Here is a 22547-nt window from a genome sequence, read left to right on the forward strand (position 1 = left end):
AGGATTGGCTCCAGCAGCCTTAAGGGTCCTGAAAAAGATCTAGTGGGTTTGGAAAATTATTGGATGGATGTTTCTTAATATCTGATTTAATTCTGTTTTCCAGTAACATATTGCATAATTGGGTGAAGTCTCTGAATCTACAATAAGTTGACTTGACTGAGACTGAGATTTGATAATAAAATAAAAAAAATTTCTCACTGCCTGGTATTTAATAAAAAGTAATTTCATATCAGTTTATTTCAGGTTAAAATAAATATTTTAGATTTAAACCAACAATCAAAAAATAATGAAAAAGAGCTTCATCGTGTTTGTGAAGCTGCTGGGTCTCGTTAAATCCTTCCAAGAGTTTTCATGGAAATTTCAACTTGATTCATTTTATTTTAGTTATTGTTAATTGCATTTTAAAAGATCAAACACTGATGAAACTGTGGAAGAGTTACACACAGATTTATTTTAAAGTTTTATCACCTGTAAACTGTTTGAATATTTAATTAATAATAGACTTCACCAAGAAAAGAGTGACAGAGAGAATGGCTGTAAGTTTTAACACAAAACAACAATCATGGAGTGAAGCAATGAGAACTGAAGGAAGGCTTTAGATTAAAAATCATTGTTTTTAAATTTGCTTCATTTTTAAAGCTAAAGACCAACGAAAGACCTCACAAACGTAAACACACATTCTCTGTCCAGTAACTGTATAATAGCTTTAGTCTAATGTGGATCTGCAAACACATTAACAATTACATATAAATGATAAATAATGAGGAGAGTAAACTCCTGCTTGTAGTTTGTAGCTGTGCAATAAGGGGTAAACATGGGAACAATAACCAAAATAAAGCTTTAAACAGTACTTTAACAATGCTAAATGCAGAATTAATAAATATTTTTGCAACTTTTTTTTCAAAACCACTTATAGATATAGTACAGTAAAACTGATTGAAAAACAACTCAAAATGAAAATTGAACAAAAAACAATAAGAGTTACAACCAGAACAGTCTCATCATCTTAAAACCTGGTTTTTAGGAACCATCAGAACCTGTGAGGGTCACAGGAACAGTTCTGCCAGCTCTGGACCAAAGTATCAGAGCCAAAGTATATATCTGACGTCTGGGAATCTGTTTGACGGTGGAAGAATGTGGCGCCCCCCAGTGGAGAGTCTAAAGCTTCAAATTGGTGTTTATCCCTTCAGATTAAAACAGGAAGTTTAGCTTTTGGTTTTGATGTGCTTTGAAGTGCTGTGACTCTTCAACCATTTATGGAATTAATGTGATTCCGACGTATCCTGGAGCAGAGAAAAGGTTCAGCATGCTGATGTGCAACAGTTAACGCATCAGAATCCACAGAAATGATGTTAACTGTGTAAATAAAGAGTAATGGTGATCTGAGGAGTGTGTTATTTGCGGTCACCAGCAGCATCTCTGGTATTAAAGGCTTTAAATGAATTTCAGGCCAATGATAGAACAACAGCAAGACCTCATAATGCCGAGAAAAAAACTGTACAACACGAAGAATCAAGTAGAAAAAGATCAAAAAAACAAAAAAGTAACTTAAACTGCATTTTTTCTGTTTGAGTAAATGAATTAATGTAAAACATGAGGTTGAAGCTGACAAACAGCTGATCAGATCCTCTGATTCCTTCATCATTCTTTATCTTCTTCTCCCTGTGGAATATTCCAGACTTTGACAGGTGCTGTTCTGATTCAAGACTCTGGATTCCACCTACAGAGTAGAAAAGAAAGACGATGAAGAGGTTTTCCTCATCCTCAGTGTCAGTGACGCATCAGTAAAGACCATGAAGAACAGCAGGACTCAAACATCTACTGACCTCACAGTTTTTAGTTTGTAGTCTGGACTGTCCATCAGATCAAAGAGCTTCTGAACATCTGAATCATGCAGGTCATTTCCACTCAGGTCCAGTTCTTCCAGATGAGACGGATTCGACTTCAGGGCCGAGATCAGATTAAGACAGATGACCTTTGTCAAACTGCATTTCTTCAGCCTGAATGCAGACAGAAAAAGGGAGATGACATCATCTACGTTGCTGTCAGGTGTGTTCAGGTGAATCGTGTTTAGTTCTGCTTTGTGTTCTGATCAGTCAGTACTGTCCTTGTTTCAGTGGATCATCATCATTTCAGTTTAAGACATCAGAACAAAGTTGATCACGTCAGAGACACTTCATCAGGATTATAAAATCAATAAAATAAACAAAAACTAAATCAATATTCCAATCAGAAAGTTGATGTTCAGACGGTCTTAAATGCACTAATGAAACTCCTTCGCTATGGATGGTTTTCTCAAAGGTTTAAAGGAGGGGATTAATTGACTTAAAAAGCATTTAATGTACCTATAGCTCTCATTTTTATTAATATTTACACAATAAATAACACAACACTCTGCTAACAGTCCTAAAAGAAGCTGAAACTTACGTTTGATAACTAACATTAGCAATTAGCACTTTTAGTTTAGCCAGGGGTGCATGTGGTGTAGTGGTTCGCATTCTAGCCTCACAGTGGGAAAGGCCTGGGGTTTTTTGTTTTCACTGTGGAATTTGAATGTTATCCTTTTGCATGCATGGGTTTTTTTTTTCCTGTGTACTCGAGTTTTCCCCACATAGTCCAAAAACCTTTCAAAGTCCTTAAGTGTGAATTTGAGTGTGTGTGATTGTTGCCGTGATGAAAATTCCTTCATCCAACAGTAATAAATTAGGCTATTCTACACTATCTGGATGTCCAGACAAACAGGATTTAAAACACTGACCTCAGAGTCTTCAGTCTGCAGTGAAGACTCTCCAGAAAACCACACAGATGCTTCCCTCCTAAATCCTTCAGATAGTTTTCACTTAGGTCCAGTTCTGTCAGGCGGGACGGGTTGGACTTTAGAGCGGAGACCAGAATCTCGCAGCTGATCTCTGACAAACTGCAGTTCCTCAACCTATTACAGGAAAAAAAAAGCTACATTTAAAAAGTCTCATTGGAAATCTTCCTATATGAAGTGCTCAGCACAATAACAATGGACGTTAAGTAATGTAGAGAAATTTAAAGAAACAAATGAGAGCAAACATTAATTGCGTGAATTCAGAAACTCATCACTTTTTCTGCATGTGTCCCAAAACAGCAAATGAGGAACTTGGGAAAGAAGATTATGTGATATGATGACACATTCATCTGTAACACATCAAGCCCTTTTTGTTCTATCGGTAAGTGCAGTAGAGTTCAAAACAAAGACTATAACATGAAAGCAGTTCTATTGGTATGAGCAACACCTGTCCCTGTGTTGGTAGTTTGATTTTTCTTAAGGCTTATTAAACTTTTTTTAGAGAGTTAAGCTTTAGTCACAACCGCCTTTACAGGTTGAAATGGGTTGTGTGTGGATGAAAAATTGGCACCAATCGGCCCACCAATGTGAGAAGTGGGGAGACTTCCGGGTTAGCATGACGCTGTGACGCGGACCGGCTCGAGACCTGGTGGAAAATAAGATGATTTAATCCTGGGAGACTAAAACAACAAACAAGCCAGCGGAATATCTTTCGCTCTTCGCTGCAGCAGCGAGGAGGATCTGGACAGCCTGACAAGCTACATCGACGAGCAATACGAGCGTCTCGTCATGGGAAAAACCCCTCAGTCAGCCAAGCCAGCCGGCCCCACCAAGCGGAGCCGACCCGAAGAATCACCGGGAGCTTCTCCACCGAAGACGGAGTTTGAATCTAACGCGTGGGATATGCTTCTTAGCATTGATGCCAAACTATCCAGCTTCGACAGCCGTCTTTCCCTCCTGGAAGTTCTTCACCGGGAATTTCAAGAGATCAAGGATGCTCTAGAATTTTCCCAAAAACAAGTGGAAACCCTGACCGCGGAGAATTCAGCGCTGAGGGAGTCGGTAAGGTCCATCACTGATGGAATGAGCCAACTCTCTGAAGAAAATAAGAAGATCAAGGAGTCCATTCTGGATCTTCAATCAAGATCCATGAGAGATAACCTGGTGGTCATGGGAATACCAGAAACACCAGAAGAAAACGCCGAGGAAAAAATTAAAAACTTTATTCAAAGCCAGCTAAAGCTTCCAGAGGAAAAAGTTAAAACCATAAACTATCACTGTGTGCATCGCATGGAAGCAGGGAGACCTGGGAACCGCAGGCCCAGACCCATCGTGGCCAAGTTTGTCCTTCACAAGGAGAAGGAAGAGGTGAGGCGCCGTGGCAGGGAGCTCCGGGGAACCGACTTCAGGATGGATGATCAGTTCCCCAAAGAAATCTTGGAGCGCCGAAGGATCCTGTTCCCCATCAGGAAGAAATTTCTGAGTGAAGGGGCCTGCGCTGTCATCTCTGTGGACCGACTCTATGTGAATGGACAGCTCCACCGCGACCCAAACGTCACTCCCTGGCTATTCTAAACCAGATATGTATCCACACCCTTTACACTCTCTGCACAGGTGTCAGTTTATGCTTATATGTGACACACTGGGCATAACTCACGGGGCATAAAGGTTTTCCACTTTAGGTAAAATCACCACCAGTCTCCTCAGCAGCTTCAAGCCTGTTCATGATAGGTTTGTTCTGTTTCTACCCTCCCTGTTTCCTTAGTTATCCCCCCCTCTGCACTCCTTTCCCTTTTTTCTTTTTTCACACACTATTCCCTCCCCCTCACCTAAGCTGCCACATAACCCAGCCACTCTACAATAGTACTGATCTGCACAACACACTCAGACACTCAGGATGTCCAGCATTACATCACATGCACTGTACATTACACATAAAGCCTCATAGCAACATCAAGCACACAATTATGTGTACATATATACTCATTTTTGCCTCCATCAACAACATACAGTTTCTAGCATTCACCTCAACAGCAGCATGTCCACCCTAAGGTTAGTTACTTGGAATGTGCACGGAGCTGGAACCAGAGAGAAGAGACTGAAAATAATGAGCAAATTAAAAGATCTCAAAACTGATTTTGCGTTTCTTCAAGAAACTCATATGTCTAATTCCTCAGTGAATATTCTCGCCACAGCAGGTTTTCCCAACGTATATAAAGCCTGTTATAATTCTAGACAGAGAGGAGTAACAATTATGATAAATAGGGAAATTAAATTCACAGAAACTAGTACAGTCATAGACCCAGAAGGAAGATTTATAATAGTCACTCTTTCCACTCAAAATATGCAGCTGTGTTTAGCTAATGTGTACGCCCCCAACGTAGATGACCCTAAATTCTTTCATTCCTTCTTCTCTGCGCTATCTGAACATACAGACAAATCGCTAATCATTGCAGGTGACCTCAACATGTGTTTAGATCCAGAGATGGATAGACTAAATAACACAGGAAATCTTAGAATCTGGCAATCCACAAACACTGTTAAACAGTACATGGAGGATTTTGGTCTTTGTGATGTTTGGCGTTTATTCCACCCCACGAAAAGAGCTTATACCTTTTTCTCCACAGTTCATCAATCATACTCAAGACTAGATTATTTCTTGGTTAACAGCTCCTTGTTGAGCATAGCTACGGAAGCACAGATCCACCCCATTACTATCAGCGACCACGCACCAGTTTTCCTGACTCTTAAAAACAAAACATCACCACCTTCATTAAGGAGCTGGAGGTTCAATACATCGTTGCTTAGAGACCCTAATTTTATAGATTTCTTTGCTAAAGAATGGTCCTCATATCTTGAAAATAATGACCACCCAGGTATTTCCTCGTGCCTTTTATGGGAGGCCGGGAAAGCAGTCATGAGAGGAAAAATAATCGCCTTCTCATCCCACAAAAAAAGAAAAGAAAACTCTAAACTAGTGGATTTAGAGCAAAAAATCAGACTGTTAGAGGAAACCTACAGCAACTCCCCAGATGATCAAACTCTACAACAAATAAGGAAAGTAAGAATCGAATTAAATGAAATAACTAATCAAAGAACACAGTTTTTATTACAGAGACTACGCTTGGAGAGGTTTGATCACAGTAATAAATCTGGGAAATATTTGGCAAATCAACTCAAAATAAAAAAAGAGAAGACAACTATTTCATCAGTCATAGACCTAACAGGAAATGCAACACATGATCCAGCTGCAATAAATTCAGTTTTTAAAAACTTTTACCAATCTCTCTACTCATCCCAAATTAATCCTTCTGACAATGACATCAACAGTTTTCTCAATAGCATAGATTTGCCTAGACCAACAGAGGAACAAATCACAGCCCTGGAGTCCCCTTTTACTAAAGAAGAACTACATAAAGCATTAACCAACATGCCTAGTAAAAAAGCTCCAGGACCAGACGTCTTCCCAACAGAATTTTATAAAGAGTTTTGGCAAATCTTAGCTCCCATTTTTCTCAGAATGACAATAGAAATCAAGGACAACAATTATCTACCTCCAAATATGAATTCTGCTAATATAATCTTACTTCTGAAACCTGGAAAAGATCCCACATCACCATCCAGCTATCGACCCATATCGCTGATTAATGCAGATCTTAAAATAATCTGCAAAGCTTTGGCGGGAAGGCTGGAGAAGGTAGTTCCCTCTCTAATACATCCTGACCAAACAGGCTTTATAAAGGGTAGACATTCATCTACCAACATGCGCAGATTAATCAACCTCATAGATTATACAACCATCAACAACCGAGAAGCAACCATTTTGTCACTGGACGCCGAAAAGGCATTTGATCGAGTCAACTGGAAATTTTTAATAGCCACCCTGAACAAATTTGGCTTTGGAAAATCATTTATTAACTGGATTAAAATACTATATGCCTCTCCTAATGCTCGTATCAGAACAAATGATCAAACATCTCCAAGCTTTAATTTACAAAGAGGAACCAGACAAGGCTGTCCACTATCTCCGTCTTTATTTGCACTATTTATTGAACCTCTAGCTGCTGCTATTAGGCAAAGTCGAGACATTGAAGGCATTCAAACCAAAAATTTAGAACACAAAATAAGTCTTTATGCAGATGATGTTTTACTATTTACTCCTAATTCACAATCTTCCATCTGCCAAATCATCTCCCTAATTAATAGATTTTCCTCAGTTTCAGAATACTCCATAAACTGGTCAAAAAGCACAATTCTACCAATTAATTGCAATTATCTAAATCCGTCATCTATTAAAATACAAACAGGCAACATAAAGTACTTAGGTATAAATATCTCCTCTAGGCTTTCTGATCTACTCAAGCTAAACCACACCCAACTACTTAAAACAACCGAGGCTGATCTCACTAGATGGAAAACTCTACCCATTTCTCTAATCGGGAGAGTTGCAGCCATAAAAATGATGATTCTCCCAAAAATTAACTAACTATTTTCAATGATTCCTTCCAAACCTCCAACTACTTGGTTCAAATCATTAGACTCATTCATTTCCCAATACCTCTGGGAAGGTAAACCTCCACGGATTAGTTTAAAAACTATTAAAAAACCTAAAGATAGAGGAGGACTAGGCCTTCCAGACTTCCAGGACTACTACTCCGCGAACAGATTGTTTTTTGTCCAAAAATGGCTGAATCCTGGCTAGACATTGAACAAAATCTCTGTGATAACCTAGATATTTCTAATTTACCTTTCTTCAGTTCTAAAATTAAACAACACAAATGCTTCAGAAGTTTAAACATCAGATCATCCTTAACAGCCTGCTGGGATTTTCTTAAAAAAAACAACCTCACATTATTTCCATGCAAACTCACCCCCATTTGGAATAACCCTGACATTTTGATTAACAAAAACATGATTCATTTTGCTTCATGGAAGAACAAAGGAATCCAGCAGTTCCAGCATATAATTCAGAATAGAAAATTTATGTCCCTCTCAACGTTATCCTCAACCTATGGAATTAATATAAACAAATTTCTAGAATATCAGCATCTTAAATCAGCTATAAGCACTAAATACTGCCTGACCCAAATAGACCTAGACCCTCCCCTTACAGTAACACATTTCATGGACCTTAAAAATCCCAAACTCACCTCCAAAATTTATAAGATGTTATCAGACATAGATGAAACCATTTACTTACCCATGACAAAATGGGAGTCTGAGCTATCATTGAATTTTAGTGAACAATTTTGGCTACAGATCTGTTTGAATGCCTTTAATATGACCAAAAGCCCTAATCTGCAACTTATTCAATACAAGATTCTCCACAGAACTCACTACACCGGACAGAGGTTATTTAAAATGGGTCTCAATCAGTCTGCTATATGCACACAGTGCATAGGTAACAACATAGACGACTATTTGCATGCCCTGTGGGTCTGTCCACCTGTCCAATCATTTTGGCGTAAGGTTTGTGAGGATTTATCAATCTGGTTTAATCATAAGATTCCTGCTTGCCCCAAATTCTGCTTATTAGGTGACCTGAATAACATCAACATGGAATCTAACAAGGCCTATATGGTTCTCACCGCTGTATGTATCGCAAAGAAAACTATCCTCCTAAACTAGACATCTAAAAATAATCTTAGCATCAACCACTACAGAAACCTCATGTCAGAGCATATTAGTTTAGAGATAATGTCCTCCACAAAAAACCTGTCGGCTTCAGACTCTCCCTGGCTCCAGCTGGTTAGTCACATCACCTAGTAGGGGTGGGATGGTGATAGGTTGAGCCGGGTCCTGGCTGGTTGGGTGGGCCGGGGTGGGTTTGGGGGGATGGGCTCTGCCGGGCCTGTTGTTCTCCCGGCTCGGGGATCTGGTTGCCTGGGTGGGGTGGTGGTAGGGGCGCACACTCTGCCGGCAACTTGGCAGGGGTTCCTGGGCGGGTGCCATCTGGGCGCAGGGTAGGCAGTGCGGCTGACCGGGAACGGCGGCCGGGTGCCGTGCTGGGTGGCTGGTCGCCGTGGCGGGGGCTGGGGGGGGGGGCTCTGGGGCTCTGGGGCCTGGGGTCGTCTGCCCATGGCCGGTGTTTGGCGCGTGGCCTGGCCCCCCGGGGGTCAACGCCGCAGTCACAGCAGGGGTTAATGGGTTCACTTGGGTGGGTTTATTTCATTATTATTATTATTATTATTTTATTCATTATTTTATTATTATTATTATTATTATTATTTTATTTTTTTTTGGGGGGGGGCAGTGTGCTAGTCCTTAGGGAGGTCAGGGTATGAATGGTGGGGCTGGACCCCCTGCCCCTCCGTTCTGGCACCGGGACCCTTCCTTGCTGGCTGTCTCTCGGCGCCACGAGGCTCTGACCTCCGACTGCGGCTGGTTTGCCGTTTCTGGCTGCCCGGCCGCTCTGGAAGGGGGGGCGCCTACCGCGGCCGGCTGGGGGGCCGGTCGCTCGGGGGAGCCTTCTCCCCCGGTTGTGCCCATCCGCCCGCTCCTCCCCGCTCTCACCCAAACAAATATTGCACACAGGCACATAGGGCCCCGGGATCTGGATGGGAGGGGTATGCTGGCGGGGCTCACTGGGGATGCCCCTCTCTGGGTTCTCATTGGCACCCGCCCTCCTCCCCGCTTTTTACTTGCATATTAGACACTCTGATTCATCTAGGGCCTTGTGGAGAGGGTCTGGTGGAGGGGGGCACGGTGAAACATCCGTGCTCACCTTTCGCTGGCCCCCCCCACAATTTTAACTTCCTCTGTAGACACACACACTGCATGCTAGCAGCACACACACAGCAAATACACACCACTCACAGAGGGACTCCGGAGTGGGGGGCTTTGCGGCTTGGCAACGGTGGAGCCCCCCACACTGGTGACCTCCTATTTTACCTGCAGCACACACACAGCACTCCCACACCTCCATACATGGGTGGGGTCGGGGGGGGGGGCGGCCGGTCTTCACCCGCTTGGTCCTCTCAGGGCGGCCGGGCTTATGGGTATCCTGTCAGCTGCGGGAAGGATCGGGCATACGGCGCTGGGGGTCGGCCGGCTGGGGGGGGGGTTACTGCGTGGCGGCGGGGGTAGGGAGGGTAACCAGATGATTGCGAGTATGTGTGTGTGAGTGCATGGGTAGGACGGACCTGGGGGCTGGCTCGCTGGGACCCTCTTGGGCTTTCCCTCCCCATCACAGAGAGGGGAGGGCACTGAGAGGGTTGGGGAGGGGGGCTTAGATATTATGGCGGGGAGGGGGGTTGTAGTGCGTAGGGTTTTAGGGTTATGGGGGGTGGCTGTGGGTGCGTGGCGATCCCTGGGTTGCTTAGGTCGCGTGCCTGGGCTGGCTTGCGGAGACGGGGCGCTGGTCGGGTGGTGGCCGGCTCATGGGTTCCGGGGGCCCTGGCTTCGTCCCTGGCCTTTGTCTCGGTGTCCGGCGCCCGGCGGCCCCCATGGCTGCCGCCTGGTACGGCTAAGCGCTCCTGTCTTGTGGCCTGGGGGCCGGACACTGGGTTCGCTTGTGCCTCTGGGCATTGGGGGGGTGGGCGGACCCCTCCTCCTCCCCTCCCGGGCTGCCTGGGTCCGGATGCTGGGGGGGCTTCTGGCCTGGGGGGCTCTCCTCCCCTCTCCTGGTCTGGCTGGGTAGGATCTGGCTCCCTTTATGAACACACGGTTCACGTCGGCAGCATGCATGTATCTCCACCCCCACGTGCACGTGCACACTACCACACTGCTCCCTGTCTGCTTCATCCCTCCTCCTTACCTACAGTGTATTGATGGACAGATTTTTTTCGCTCGTCTTAGTGTCAGATTTTCACTTTTTATGTAACATTCGTCTTTCCAGCAGATCTGGTATAATTGTTACAGCTTAAAATAATAACTTATTCAAATCAGTGCTTGTATCCCCCACCTTTTCACCTTTCTTCCTTTTACTCTCTTCCACCCTCCCCTCACATTCTTCCCCTCTCCCTCCCCACACACACTAAATGTAACAAATAAATAAAAAATAATACAACAAAAAGGGGTTTATACAAATCTACACTCTAGTTTCTTGAAGCTATATAACCTCTTTTTGTGATAGTAAAACCTGTCCAACACAAAAAGCCTTCAGCTCTAATCTGTTTGCTCAGCTGTTGGACAGAACAAGTTAAAAAAAAAAAAAAAAAAAAAAATTGGGCAAACCTGTGCTAGGCATGGAGTCAAGTTGTATGAATTTTTCATGTATTCACCCACCCAAATCCTGCAGACTGTTCTAAGGGCCCATTAGTGCTGTTCAATTGATACATGTGCACTCCTTGCATGCAGCCTGACTGAGGAAATTAGACAATTATTTCATGCCCTGTGCATGAAAACATTGTTTGGTCATCCTACAAGCACTTATGTATCACGGGCACACATCGTGTATGCAGCATTTCATTAAGGAGCTAGTACTTGTCCTATATGTGTCTGGTTTTGAGTTTGTTCCTGTTAGGTATTCTGTTCTCCTTTCCACATTTTGTTTCTCCATATTTTCGGTCATCGATCCATCTTCTTCTGTTTATCCAAGGCCGGGTCGCGGGGGCAGCAGTCTAAGCAAAGATGCCCAGACTTCCCTCGCCCTAGCCACTTCCTCCAACTCAGGCATTCCCAGGCCAGCAGAGGGACGTAGTTTCTACATCGTGTCCTGGTTCTTCCCCAGGGCCTCCAACCAGTGGGACATGCTCAGAACACCTCCCCAGGGAGGCGTCCAGGAGGCATCCGGACTAGATGCCCGAGCCACCTCAACTGGCTCCTTTTGATGTGGAGGAGAAGTGGTTCTAGTCCGAGCTCTCCGCGGGTGACCGAACTTCTCACCCTATCTCTAAGGGAGCGCCCAGCCACCCTGCGGAGGAAGCTCATCTCATCTGCTTTTTTTCAGGACCTCGTTCTTTTGATCATGACCCAGAGCTCATGACCATAGGTGAGTATTGGAACGAAGATCGACCGGTAATTGAGGGCTTTGCTTTTTGCCTCAGCTCTCTCTTCACCACAACGGACCGATACAGCGACTGCATAACTTCAGACGCCGCTCCGATCCACCTGTCAATCTCACGCTCTAGTCTTCCCTCACTAGTGAACAAGACCCAAAGGTATTTAAACTCCTCCACCTGGGGCAGGAACACTCCCCCCACAGATGGCAGACATAGATGGCAAACTACCTTTCTCCAGTCAAGAACCATGAATTCAGACTTACCAGCTGACCCTCATCCCAGCCACTTTTGGTCATGTTCTGGTGATTTTACTGTATTAGTTAAGTTTCTGCTACCATGCTTGGTCTCCTGCATGATGGGTTCTATACCACCAGTTACTGACACTTGATGTAAAAAAACTTCATTGCAGAGATCCAAGCAAGAACTAAAAAATGAAATTTGACCTCAGAGTCCTTAATTTGCCGTCTGGACTCCTTAGAAAGCCAAACAGCTTCTTCACTCCTGAATCCTGTAAGTTGTTCCTGCTGAGGTCCAGTTCTGTCAGATTGGACGGGTTGGACTCAAACACTGAGCCAATGCGGCCACAACTGACATCTGTCATACCGCAGTACCTCAACCTGAAATGAAAAAGAAGAACATTTTAATTTGAAATACAGATGCAACCATCAAGATGGTACAAGTGTGACAATGGAAGTGGGTTTTCTGAAATCCTACTGATGTAACGAGTATTTCATGCCACGTGCATCAAAACACTGAATGCCCATCTCCTGGAGATAATAAGGTCAAGTGTGGGGGTGGGGTGTTGGGGGTTGTACTCTAGAGCAGTTGTCCCTGAACATTTTTAGCCCGCAAACTGGTTTAATGTAATACTATATTTTCATGGACCGCTCTGAAACAAAAGTTGTCAGAATCAATTCATATTTAGAGTAGTACTATTCAGCAACAGAACAGGAAGATGAACTGTTGTTGTTTACAGCTTCAGAGCGGAAAACATGAAATATCATTTTGAAAATGGAAAACAGAAAACTCTAAGAAAACTGGATCATAACCATTAATTAAAATCATTCAATCATCATCGTCATGGTCAGAGTGACAGCTGTCCGTCTTTGTGATCCAAATGTTCTACTGTGACCTTTGGGGTTCAGACCACAGTCCTCACTTTTATGAAGGGTTGGGGCTTTATTGAAGATTTCTTTTATTTTAAAGTGAAGGACTCGGTAACACTTTATATTAAGATTCTTTAACAATTTTTTTTATGCATTAACAAGCATTATAATATAATTTTTAGGGTCTTAGTAAGACATTTATAAGTAAAATCAGTCTAATAAGGTTTATTAAATTACTTAGTTAACACATTTACAAGCAATATTATTAGGATGTTTTTAAGATGCTAATGATACATTTATTGGCATTATAGATGCCTAAAAAATGTTTCAGTGTTAATAAGCTTAATAAGATTTATTAACAACCTTTGTCAACAAATTAAGAAGTATTATTGTTGTTTGGGGTTCTAGTAAGACATTTATTAGCATTACAGATGTCTCACACAAGCCTAAGTGTTCATAAGCTTAATAAACTAACTTAACAAATTAATAGGCTTTATTATTGCGTAAGATGCTAGTAAGATATTTATTAGCATTAAAGAGGTCTTGCAAATACCTGAAAGTGTTTATAAGATTCATTAACATCTAAAGTCAGACCATTGTCTTCAAAGTCCATACTCTAAACTGCTTACAAGCTTAACAAATGCATTAATTAACTTTGTTAACAGTTTATCAATTGTTTTGCAGCACCTCAAATAAAGTGTTTACCACAAACAACCACAAAGCATAAAGCTTGTAAAAAGAACTTTGTAACATTAAAACAGACTAAACAAACAAAAATCTTTCTGTAAAAGAAATATAATAATTTATTTCAGACAAATAAAAAAAACAAAAAAACATAGAAGGGACCGGTGTCGGATGACGCTAGTATCATACCTAATAAGGATAAAGTATCTATCCTGAGTGAAACATTCATTCCAAATCCCATCACTAACAGACAGTTCTCTGGATTCAGTGCGTAACTGCATTCAACCACTGTTGCCTTGCTTTCAAATCCACTGGAAAGTTGCACAAGCCAGTAATGTCTGACGACCTAGGGCAATAAACTTACAGAAGCCATGCTAAAGCTAACATGCTAGCGACCGACCGTACAGAATCAAAGATGGGCAGGTCAACTAATTTACAATTGGCTGATGAATCTGTCAATCAAACTTATCAGCAAAACACGAGTGCTCGCTTTCAGCCAATTGAATGGCCTCTTAGTAACTAAATACACCAACTGGTGCAGCTCGGACACATCCTCAGTGATGAACCCAGGGTCTTGGGGTGTTTCGGTTCTTAGATCATCATACACCCTCACCTGGGCGACCCAGCCGGGGGTGATCAGTCCCCAGCTTGTGTCTGAGCAGCGCTACACCACGAATCTGCTCTCTTGATCCACAGCCACCTAGAGGCTCTTTCTGCTGCCTCACTGATGGTTTTGTTGGCTTTTCTCTCCTGCAACCCTCGAATACCCAGGAGCTTGAGTACTCTGTGCATGGATTGCCCTGGGAAACCCCTGCAGCCCACTTCAAATGGCTCACACCGTGCCCTCCAGCCACTCATCTTACAGGCTTCCACCAGTTCCAAGTATCTGGCTCTCTTCCGCTCGTTGGCCTCGCACATCCGATCTTCCCAGGGTACTGTAAGTTCCAGCAGCACCACTTGCTTTGTGGCGTCTGATGTTAAAACCAGGTCTGGCCTGAGGGAAGTCTCTGCGATGTGCTCTGGAAACTTAAGCTTTCTCCCCAGGTCCACTTGTAATCTCCAGTCACAAGCTGATGCTAGCAGCCCAGTTGAGATCTTACGCTCTGCTTGTGGTTTCTCTTCTGCCCTGACAAAAGCAATATTGCACTTCTCTGGGAGCTGGTGTTTGCTTTGTTGAATTCATGTGCAGATGGTGGCAGCCACTGCCCTCAAAACCTGGACATGACGCCATGTATACCTTCCTTCTCCCAAGGCCCTAGGGCAGCAGCTCAGAACATGCTCCAGGGTGCCTATTGCCTGGCACAATGTGCAAGCCGGTGATTCAACTAATCCCCAACAGTGCAGGTTGGATGGGCTTGGAAGTACATCGTAGACCGACTGGATCAGAAACTTGAGTCTGGCTGGTTCTGACTTCCACAGTTCTGACCATGTGATCTTGCGGGTCGATGCATTTTTCCATCTCGTCCAAGCACCTTGCTGAAGCATGGCTACAGCTTTGATGTAACGATCTTCTTCCACCTCTGTACGGATCACTTCCTGCACCAGCTGCCGTCTCTCCCTCCCTTTGTCTCTGTCGAATTTTGGTCTTGAGTGGCTTCCAAGACCTGCTCTACCCACTGCCACATTGCCAAGCAAGACATTGTGTCTCAGCCTGGCTTCTGCACGAGCAACTGCCTCTTGAGCCTGCCACTTCCTTCCGGTTCGCACCATGACGCCTGCAGAGGAGACTGGTGTCGTTTGAGTCTCTATACAGTAGCACCTCTCTGGCTCTGGTAACTTTGAATTCTTCTATCAGGCTTGTGAAGGGGGAGTTGCAGCTTGTTGGAACGGCCATAAAGAGCTATACTACTTAAGCTCCTTGGCAGGCCCAGCCATCTGCGCAGAAACTGGGTGATTTTACGTTCAAAGCTCTCCACGCTGGAAATTGGAACTTCATATATCAGTAATGGCCACAAGAGTCTTGGTAGAATGCCATAATGATATATCCATGCTTTGAACTTTCCTGGAAGACCAGACTTGTCCACCACTGCTAGCCAGGTTTTCAGCTCTTTGTGCGTTGTCTCTACTGCTGCCTTATCCTTCAGTGTGGCGTCAAAGACTTTCCCCAGGCTCTTCACTGGTTGTTCTGACACTGAGGGAATTAGGACTCCATCCAAGCGGAAACGGAACTTCTCCACCACTTTTCCTTTCCTCAGAACAAGGGACCTTGATTTAGCTGGCTTAAACACCACTCTTGCCCAAGCCATAAGCCTCTCAAGCCCTTGGAGGAGCCAACGACATCCTGGCACTGATGTAGATGTGACAGTCAAATCATCCATGAAGGCACGAATTGGTGGTTGGCGTGTGCCTGATCTGGATAGTGGACCCCTGCATTCTGCTTCAGCTGCTTTGACCAGCATGTTCATCGCAAGGGCAAACAGCACCCCGGATATGGTACAACCTGTTATGATGCCTTTCTCCAGACGGTGCCATGCGGATGTTACTGAGCCTGAGGGGAATCGCAGACAGAAACTGCTGTAGTAATCCTGCACCAGATATCTGATCTTCTCCGGAACGTGATATGTCGTCAGGGCCATTGCCACCAGCTTGTGCGGAATGGATCCATAAGCATTAGTAAGATCAAGCCAAATGATTTTCTCTTGCCTCTCGGATCAACTGGGTAACAACTCCTGTATGCTCTAAGCAGCCAGGCATGCCTGGAACCCCTCCTTTCTGCTCTGTGGTGTCAATGTACTGGTTTCTCAGGAGGAATTCAGTCAGTCTGTTTGCAAGAACCTTGAATATCTTGCCTTCCACACTGAGCAAAGAAATGGTGCGAAACTGTGTGATGTCACTTGTCTTAGACTTTCTCTAGGCTTTCACACAGGTGACAAAAAAAGCCCCGCCCACCTATATACCTATATTTATAGACATCTATAATGCCAATAAATGTATCATTAGCATCTTAAAAACATCCTTACAATAATGCTTGTAAATGTGTTAACTAAGTAATTTAATAAACCTTATTAGACTTATTGTACTAATAAATGTCTTACAAACACCATAAACATTCTATTATAATGCTTGTTAATGCGTTAACAAAGTTTGTCAAGGAATCTTAATATAAAGTGTTACCGAAGACTCTTCTTTTGTTTGAGGAAACTTTCTAAAGACATTTGTTTTTGTTAGGGAAACATGCAAAGTCCACTCAGAAAGCTCCCAGCTTGGATTTGAATTGAGGCCTTCTTGTTCTGAGGCGAGAGTGCTAACCACTGCACTGCTGTACAACCCAGGCTGAAAGTCATTGTAACAAAATATATGAAACAAAGGGTTAAATCTGCAGCCTTAGTGACTGAACTAAACCACAGAAGAACCTTTACATGAGATTTTACAATATCAGACAATAAAGATGAACATATTGTCTGATTTTAGGAAACCTAAAACATGTCTGACCTCAGAGTCTTCAGTCTGCAGTCTGGACTCTCCAGAAAACCACACAGATGAATAACTCCTGAATCCTGCAGGTTGTTTCCATCCAGGACCAGTTCTGTCAGATGAGACCGGTTGGACTTGAGAGCTGAGACCAGAACCTCACAGCTGATGTCTGACAAACAGCAGCTCCTCAACCTGAATCCAAAATGAAAAGTTCAGATCAGATCACAAGAAGGTAAAGTTAAAGTCTTTTTTGGGCAGTTCTGCATCGTTTTCTTTTTTTTTTCTTTGTAGAAGATTTGAAATGTGAAGAAATGAATTCAGTAAAGAAAACTTCATCGCAGACATCTGCTAGAAAAGAAACAATAATGTTCTTTAAATTCTTAGTTCCGAAAGAGTTCAAAACCAAGAGGAAAACTATTCAACTAAAGTTACTAGAACCTTAAATAATTGTTACTGTTGTTAATGACAATTGACAGTAAATATGCAACAGTTTGGGACTGCAATAAAAACAATTAAATGTACTGACTTCAGAGTCTCCAGTTTACAGTTCTGATTCTTCAGACCAGCACAGAGAGTCTTCACTGCTGAATCCTGCAAGACGGTTCCACTCAGGTCCAGTTCTGTCAGATGGGACGGGTTTGATTTCAAGGCAAAGGCCACGGCTTGACAATCAGTCTCTGAGAGTTCATAGCTGTGATCACAAACAGAGATAAACATGTTACATTTAGTTGACTTAGTCCTTGTCTTGATAAAGTCTACGTGTCCTGTTTGCTATTTTGTCATAAAATCTTGGAACTGACAAAGTAGATAGATTATGTCTATCTGCATTTGAATAACAGGAAATCATTGGTTGGTTGTTTTAAATGTGTTCATCGTGTGAAATGAAAAAGGTTTCCTTCTTACCAACTGGACTCGTGATTTGACTCGTCTCCAGTAGGTTTTGACACAAACCCCATCCTGAAAAAGTTAAAGTACTCATGTTAAAAAATTGTATTAAATGAAACATAGAGGAACATGTTTTAAAATGAGTATCAAAGAAGAAAGAAAGAGTAACAAAGCATGAGAGCATCTGTCCTTCTCTTTCTTGCTATAGCTTAAGTTAAGTGCTTTTCTGCACATTTCCATGGCTTTCTCTGTCCTGTCTACCCTTCTGAATCATGTGCCAGCGTTTACCATTTTTGACCATCCTTTCTGCTTTTGCAGTCTGAAATCCCAGTCAGTGTATTCAAATAATAATTTTTTTTAATTTAAAATTGCAAAAGTGTTGAAGGTGTTCTTATTCAATTTTCTGATGAGATCTATATTTTGACTAACCTGAACTTCTTGCAGTTCCTCACAGCTGGGATCAGTCTCCATCGACCTTCTCTGGATGTTTTGTATTGATCCAGGTACAACTCATCCAGAACCTCCTCTGACATCTGCAGCATGTAGGCCAATGCTGAGCAATGGATCTCTGAAAGTTCCTTCTCTGATCGGTTCTCAGACTTCAGGAACTCTTGGATCTCCTGATGAACTGAGAGGTCCTTCATCTCCATCAGACAGTGGAAGATGTTGATGCTTCTGTCAGGAGACATGTCATTGGTCTTCATTTCCTTCAGGTTGTTGATGATTCTCTGGATAATTTCTGGACTGTTCTCTGTCTGACCCAGCAGACTTCCCAAGAGTCTCTGGTTGGACTCCACTGAGAGACCATGAAGAAAACGAACAAACAGATCCAGGTGACCAGTTTGACTCTGCAGGGATTTCTTCATGATCCTGCTAAGAAACTCGTCTAGAGTAGAGATGTTTGTTTGAATCTTCAGAAGATTCTTTATTACTTCGGTCTTCTTGTTGGTGAAACGGTGGATCATGTAAACAGCAGCCAGAAACTCCTGAACACTCAGATGAACAAAGCTGTAGACTGGTTTCTGGAAGATCTGACACTCTCTTCTGAAGATCTCAGTACAAACTCCTGAGTACAAAGAAGCCTCTGTGACATCCAGACCACACTGCTCCAGGTCTTCTTGGTAGAACATGATGTTTCCTTTCTCCAGATGTTCAAATGCCAGCCTCCCCAGCTTCAGAAGAACTTCCATGTCAGCCTCTGTCAGCTCCTGTGGATTCTCCTCATGTTCCTGCTGGTATTTGTTCTTCTTCCTCTTTGTCTGGACCATCAGGAAGTGGGAGTACATGTCAGTCATGGTGGTGGGAAGCCCTCCTTTCTGTTCTGGGGTCAACATGTGCTCTAGAACCACAGCAGTGATCCAGCAGAAGATTGGAACTTCACACATGATGAAGAGACTCTTGGAGGCCTTGATGTGGGAGATGATTCGACTGGACAGATCTTCATCACTGAATCTCCTCCTGAAGCACTCCTCCTTCTGGGAGTCAGTGAAGCCTTGTACTTCTGTTACCCTGGAGACACAGGAAAGAGGGATCTGATTGGCTGCTGCAGGTCTGGAAGTGATCCAGACCAGAGCTGAGGGAAGCAGACGTCCCTGGATGAGGTTTGTCAGAAGAACATTGATTGATGACTTCTGAGTGACATCAGACACCATCTGACTGTTGTTGAAGTCCAGAGAAAGTCTGCTTTCATCCAGACCATCAAAGATGAAGAGAAGTTTACAGACAGACAGCTGCTCTGCTGGGATCTTCTGGAAGGTTGGATGGAAACGTTGGATGAGAGTGAGAAGACTGTGCTGCTCATCTCTGATCAAGTTCATCTCCCTGAATGACAGAGGAACCACTGCACTGATGTCTTGGTTCTCCAAGCCCTCGGCCCAGTCCAGAGTGAACTTCTGCACTGAGAAGGTTTTTCCAATTCCAGCTACACCAATGGTCAGAACCAATCTGTTGGATCCATGTTGGTCAGGTAAGGGTTTAAAGATGTCATTTAATGGCAATTTAAGTTGGCCCCTAATTGGAGCATTGTGGAGGGAGTTTTTCCTAGAGATTGTCTCCAGCTGACAGACCTCATGTTGGGTATGAACTTCTTCTCTCAGTCCTTCTGTGATGTAGAGCTCAGTGTAGATCTTTTTGAGGGGAGGTCCTCTCTGTGTTTTATCACTTCTTTCGGTCACATGTTCACATCTGCTCTTCAAACTGATCTGATGTTCATTTAAAAGTTTCTGCGGACCAAAATCTGCTAAGATAGAAAAAACAATGAAAACAGAAATACATCTGTTTGGGACAACACCAACTGAACTCTACTTTTTAGAAAATATTCCATTATCAGACAGATGTTTAGTCTTACTTTGGATGGATCTGTTCTGACTGATGGTCTGCAGTCCAGCTCTACTTTTGGGTATTTCTGCACACTGTGGGCAGGAGCACAGTCCTGATGGATCAGACCGGTCCCAGTACAAGGTGATGCACTGCCTGCAGAACCAGTGTCCACAGCTTGTAGAGACTGGATCCATTAGGACGTCCTGACACAAAGAACAGCAGGACAGCTGTGCTTCCTCACAAACGATGGCCTTGTTCGTCTTTCTATGAACACAAAAGAGAGAGAAAATATTCTGACCAGAATCTAACATTGTCCAACAATAAATCTATCACTGGAATCTGTGGTTGATGGTTCAGTTCTCAGGGCAGCAGAATTCAAACTCCCCCCTCTCTTGCCCCTGTTTTTCAGCTCCTCAGTCATAGCCCTAAACTGTTTCTTATTCCTAACACGCTGAATCTCATCCAAACTGCTTCAGAGTATGCAACAAAAAGCTTTAGTAAGAGCTGAAGGTCCAAACCAAAAGGGCATCATCATCAACAAGCAAAGGAGAAAAGATTCTAAGGCTCCCTAACCAAAACAGCAGTGCCAGCTTTCCATTTAAAATATTGCTCTCTGATGTGAATTTTTTCAGATGTAATGGTTTAAGTCCAATAAAACAACTACGAAGTCAATCAACAATGAGTTGTCTTCAAGAGTGTCATAATGACAGCAGGTGTACTTTTGCTTTTGCTCATTCTGGCTGAGTCTAGCGAGACCTCTTGGATTAATGTGTTGCTACAAGGCACTTGACAGCAAACCCCTTGCCCAAGTTTGGCTCCAGGTGTGGACCTGGTGACCCTAGTACACGTGTGTGACATATAATAGCCTAATTTACTCAAATTCCAAAATAAGAGTCCAAAACTTTGTGTTCAAAAAAACAGGACAAGGCATTCTGTTGGAATTTATGATTGACCTACTAGGACAAGGGGAAACTGACAAAAAGAAGTATGTATTGCAAATGCAAAATCAATGTAGAGTAGTAAAACAAGGCATTGGCATTGGATGCTGATGGAACAACCCAACCAGCGAGGCCAAGTGGGCCCCAGAAGGTCAAAAGTGGGCAGAATATGTGGACCCCAGATGGGTTTGTCTGCAGTTTCTATGGTGGCGCACCTGTGTTTGGCCACATTGGCTTAAGTGGACACTCAGTGGGATTGCTCACTATGCTAGCCAGCCGCAGCGTGGACAACTGAGCTGTCCACCAGGTGGCCTAGCATCCCCGTGGCGCTAGCCGGCAGTCTGGTGGACAGCACTGAGTGCCCTCATAAAACACAGGTTGAACACAATAGAAACTGTGGACAAACCCATCTGGGGCCCACATTTTCTGCCACTTGTTAACCAGATGAGGGCCACTTGACCTTGCTGTCTGGGAAATGAACTAGATTGTGACTCTTGACTTCACATCTATCAAATAACAAACAGCATACACAGTGTTCTATGACAGAAGGTGGGTCATTCAGGCCATTGCTACACACACACTCATCAGCTGGTCATCGTGTATCCAACACTAATGCCAATCAAGAATGCCCACACAAAAGGTGTCCAGATTTAGGTAGCAGCAGAGGTGAAATGCTCTCATGAAGAGGAGCTAACTCTTATAGAACCCAATGTCTAAGATAAAACTAATCAGTGATTACATAGATATTGTCAGCTGCAATGACAATAACCAGCTCCAAATCATTCCTTATGAGCACAAGGATCATGAAGATATTGACTAGTGTATGTCTACCTTGCAATGCCTCAATAAGTACCAAGTATTTACATGAACAGACAAGACACACAATATTTAGGGCCCGAGCACGGAGTGCAAGGACCCTATTGTAATTCGAATGTTTATTATTATTATTATTAGGGCCCGAGCACGGAGTGCAAGGACCCTATTGTAATTCGAATGTTTATTATTATTATTAGGGCCCGAGCACGGAGTGCAAGGACCCTATTGTATCTGTTAGGTTTATTATTATTATTAGGGCCCGAGCACGGAGTGCAAGGACCCTATTGTAATTCGAATGTTTATTAGGGCCCGAGCACGGAGTGCAAGGACCCTATTGTAATTCGAATGTTTATTATTATTATTATTATTATTATTATTCTACCGGAAGAGTCGCCTTTTTGAGGCCTTTAACATACCCCAAAACTCACCAAATTTGGCACACACATCAGGAGTCGCGAAAAATTTCGTATTTTATAGGAGATTGGCATGGGCGCACAAAAACGGCTCGATAGCGCCACCTACAGTGACTTTTGTCCCGACGCCCCGCATACGCTTTAACGTACAAGCTTGATTTTTACAGGGCATGTTCTTCAGATGGAGACTTACAAAAAAGTCTGAAAGGACCCAC

The 22547-nt window shown here is 43.3% G+C and overlaps 1 protein-coding gene across 8 annotated transcripts in view; it reads right to left on the reverse strand.

Annotated features, from left to right (window-relative positions):
• Positions 1-433: 433 nt before the first annotated feature.
• LOC101155640 (protein NLRC3-like) overlaps positions 434-22547 on the reverse strand; it is a 122932-nt gene continuing 100818 nt past the window's right edge. For 6 of the 8 annotated variants that reach the window (XM_078935778.1, XM_078935781.1, XM_020711475.3 and 3 more), the window contains 9 exons: positions 20194-20429; positions 18276-20085; positions 17865-17918; positions 17488-17652; positions 16980-17153; positions 12201-12374; positions 2759-2932; positions 1827-2000; positions 434-1720 (listed from right to left, as the gene is read on the reverse strand). In XM_078935778.1, the coding sequence (XP_078791904.1) occupies positions 1702-1720; positions 1827-2000; positions 2759-2932; positions 12201-12374; positions 16980-17153; positions 17488-17652; positions 17865-17918; positions 18276-20085; positions 20194-20429 (2980 nt within the window). In that variant the 3' untranslated portion in view covers positions 434-1701. The remainder of the gene's footprint in view (positions 1721-1826; positions 2001-2758; positions 2933-12200; positions 12375-16979; positions 17154-17487; positions 17653-17864; positions 17919-18275; positions 20086-20193; positions 20430-22547) is intronic. The other 2 variants (XM_020711476.3, XM_078935783.1) reach the window with 1 other exon arrangement.

Source organism: Oryzias latipes, chromosome 18 (genome assembly GCF_053564925.1).
Source record: "Oryzias latipes strain Hd-rR chromosome 18, Olatipes_Hd-rR_3.1".
Lineage (NCBI taxonomy): Eukaryota > Metazoa > Chordata > Actinopteri > Beloniformes > Adrianichthyidae > Oryzias > Oryzias latipes.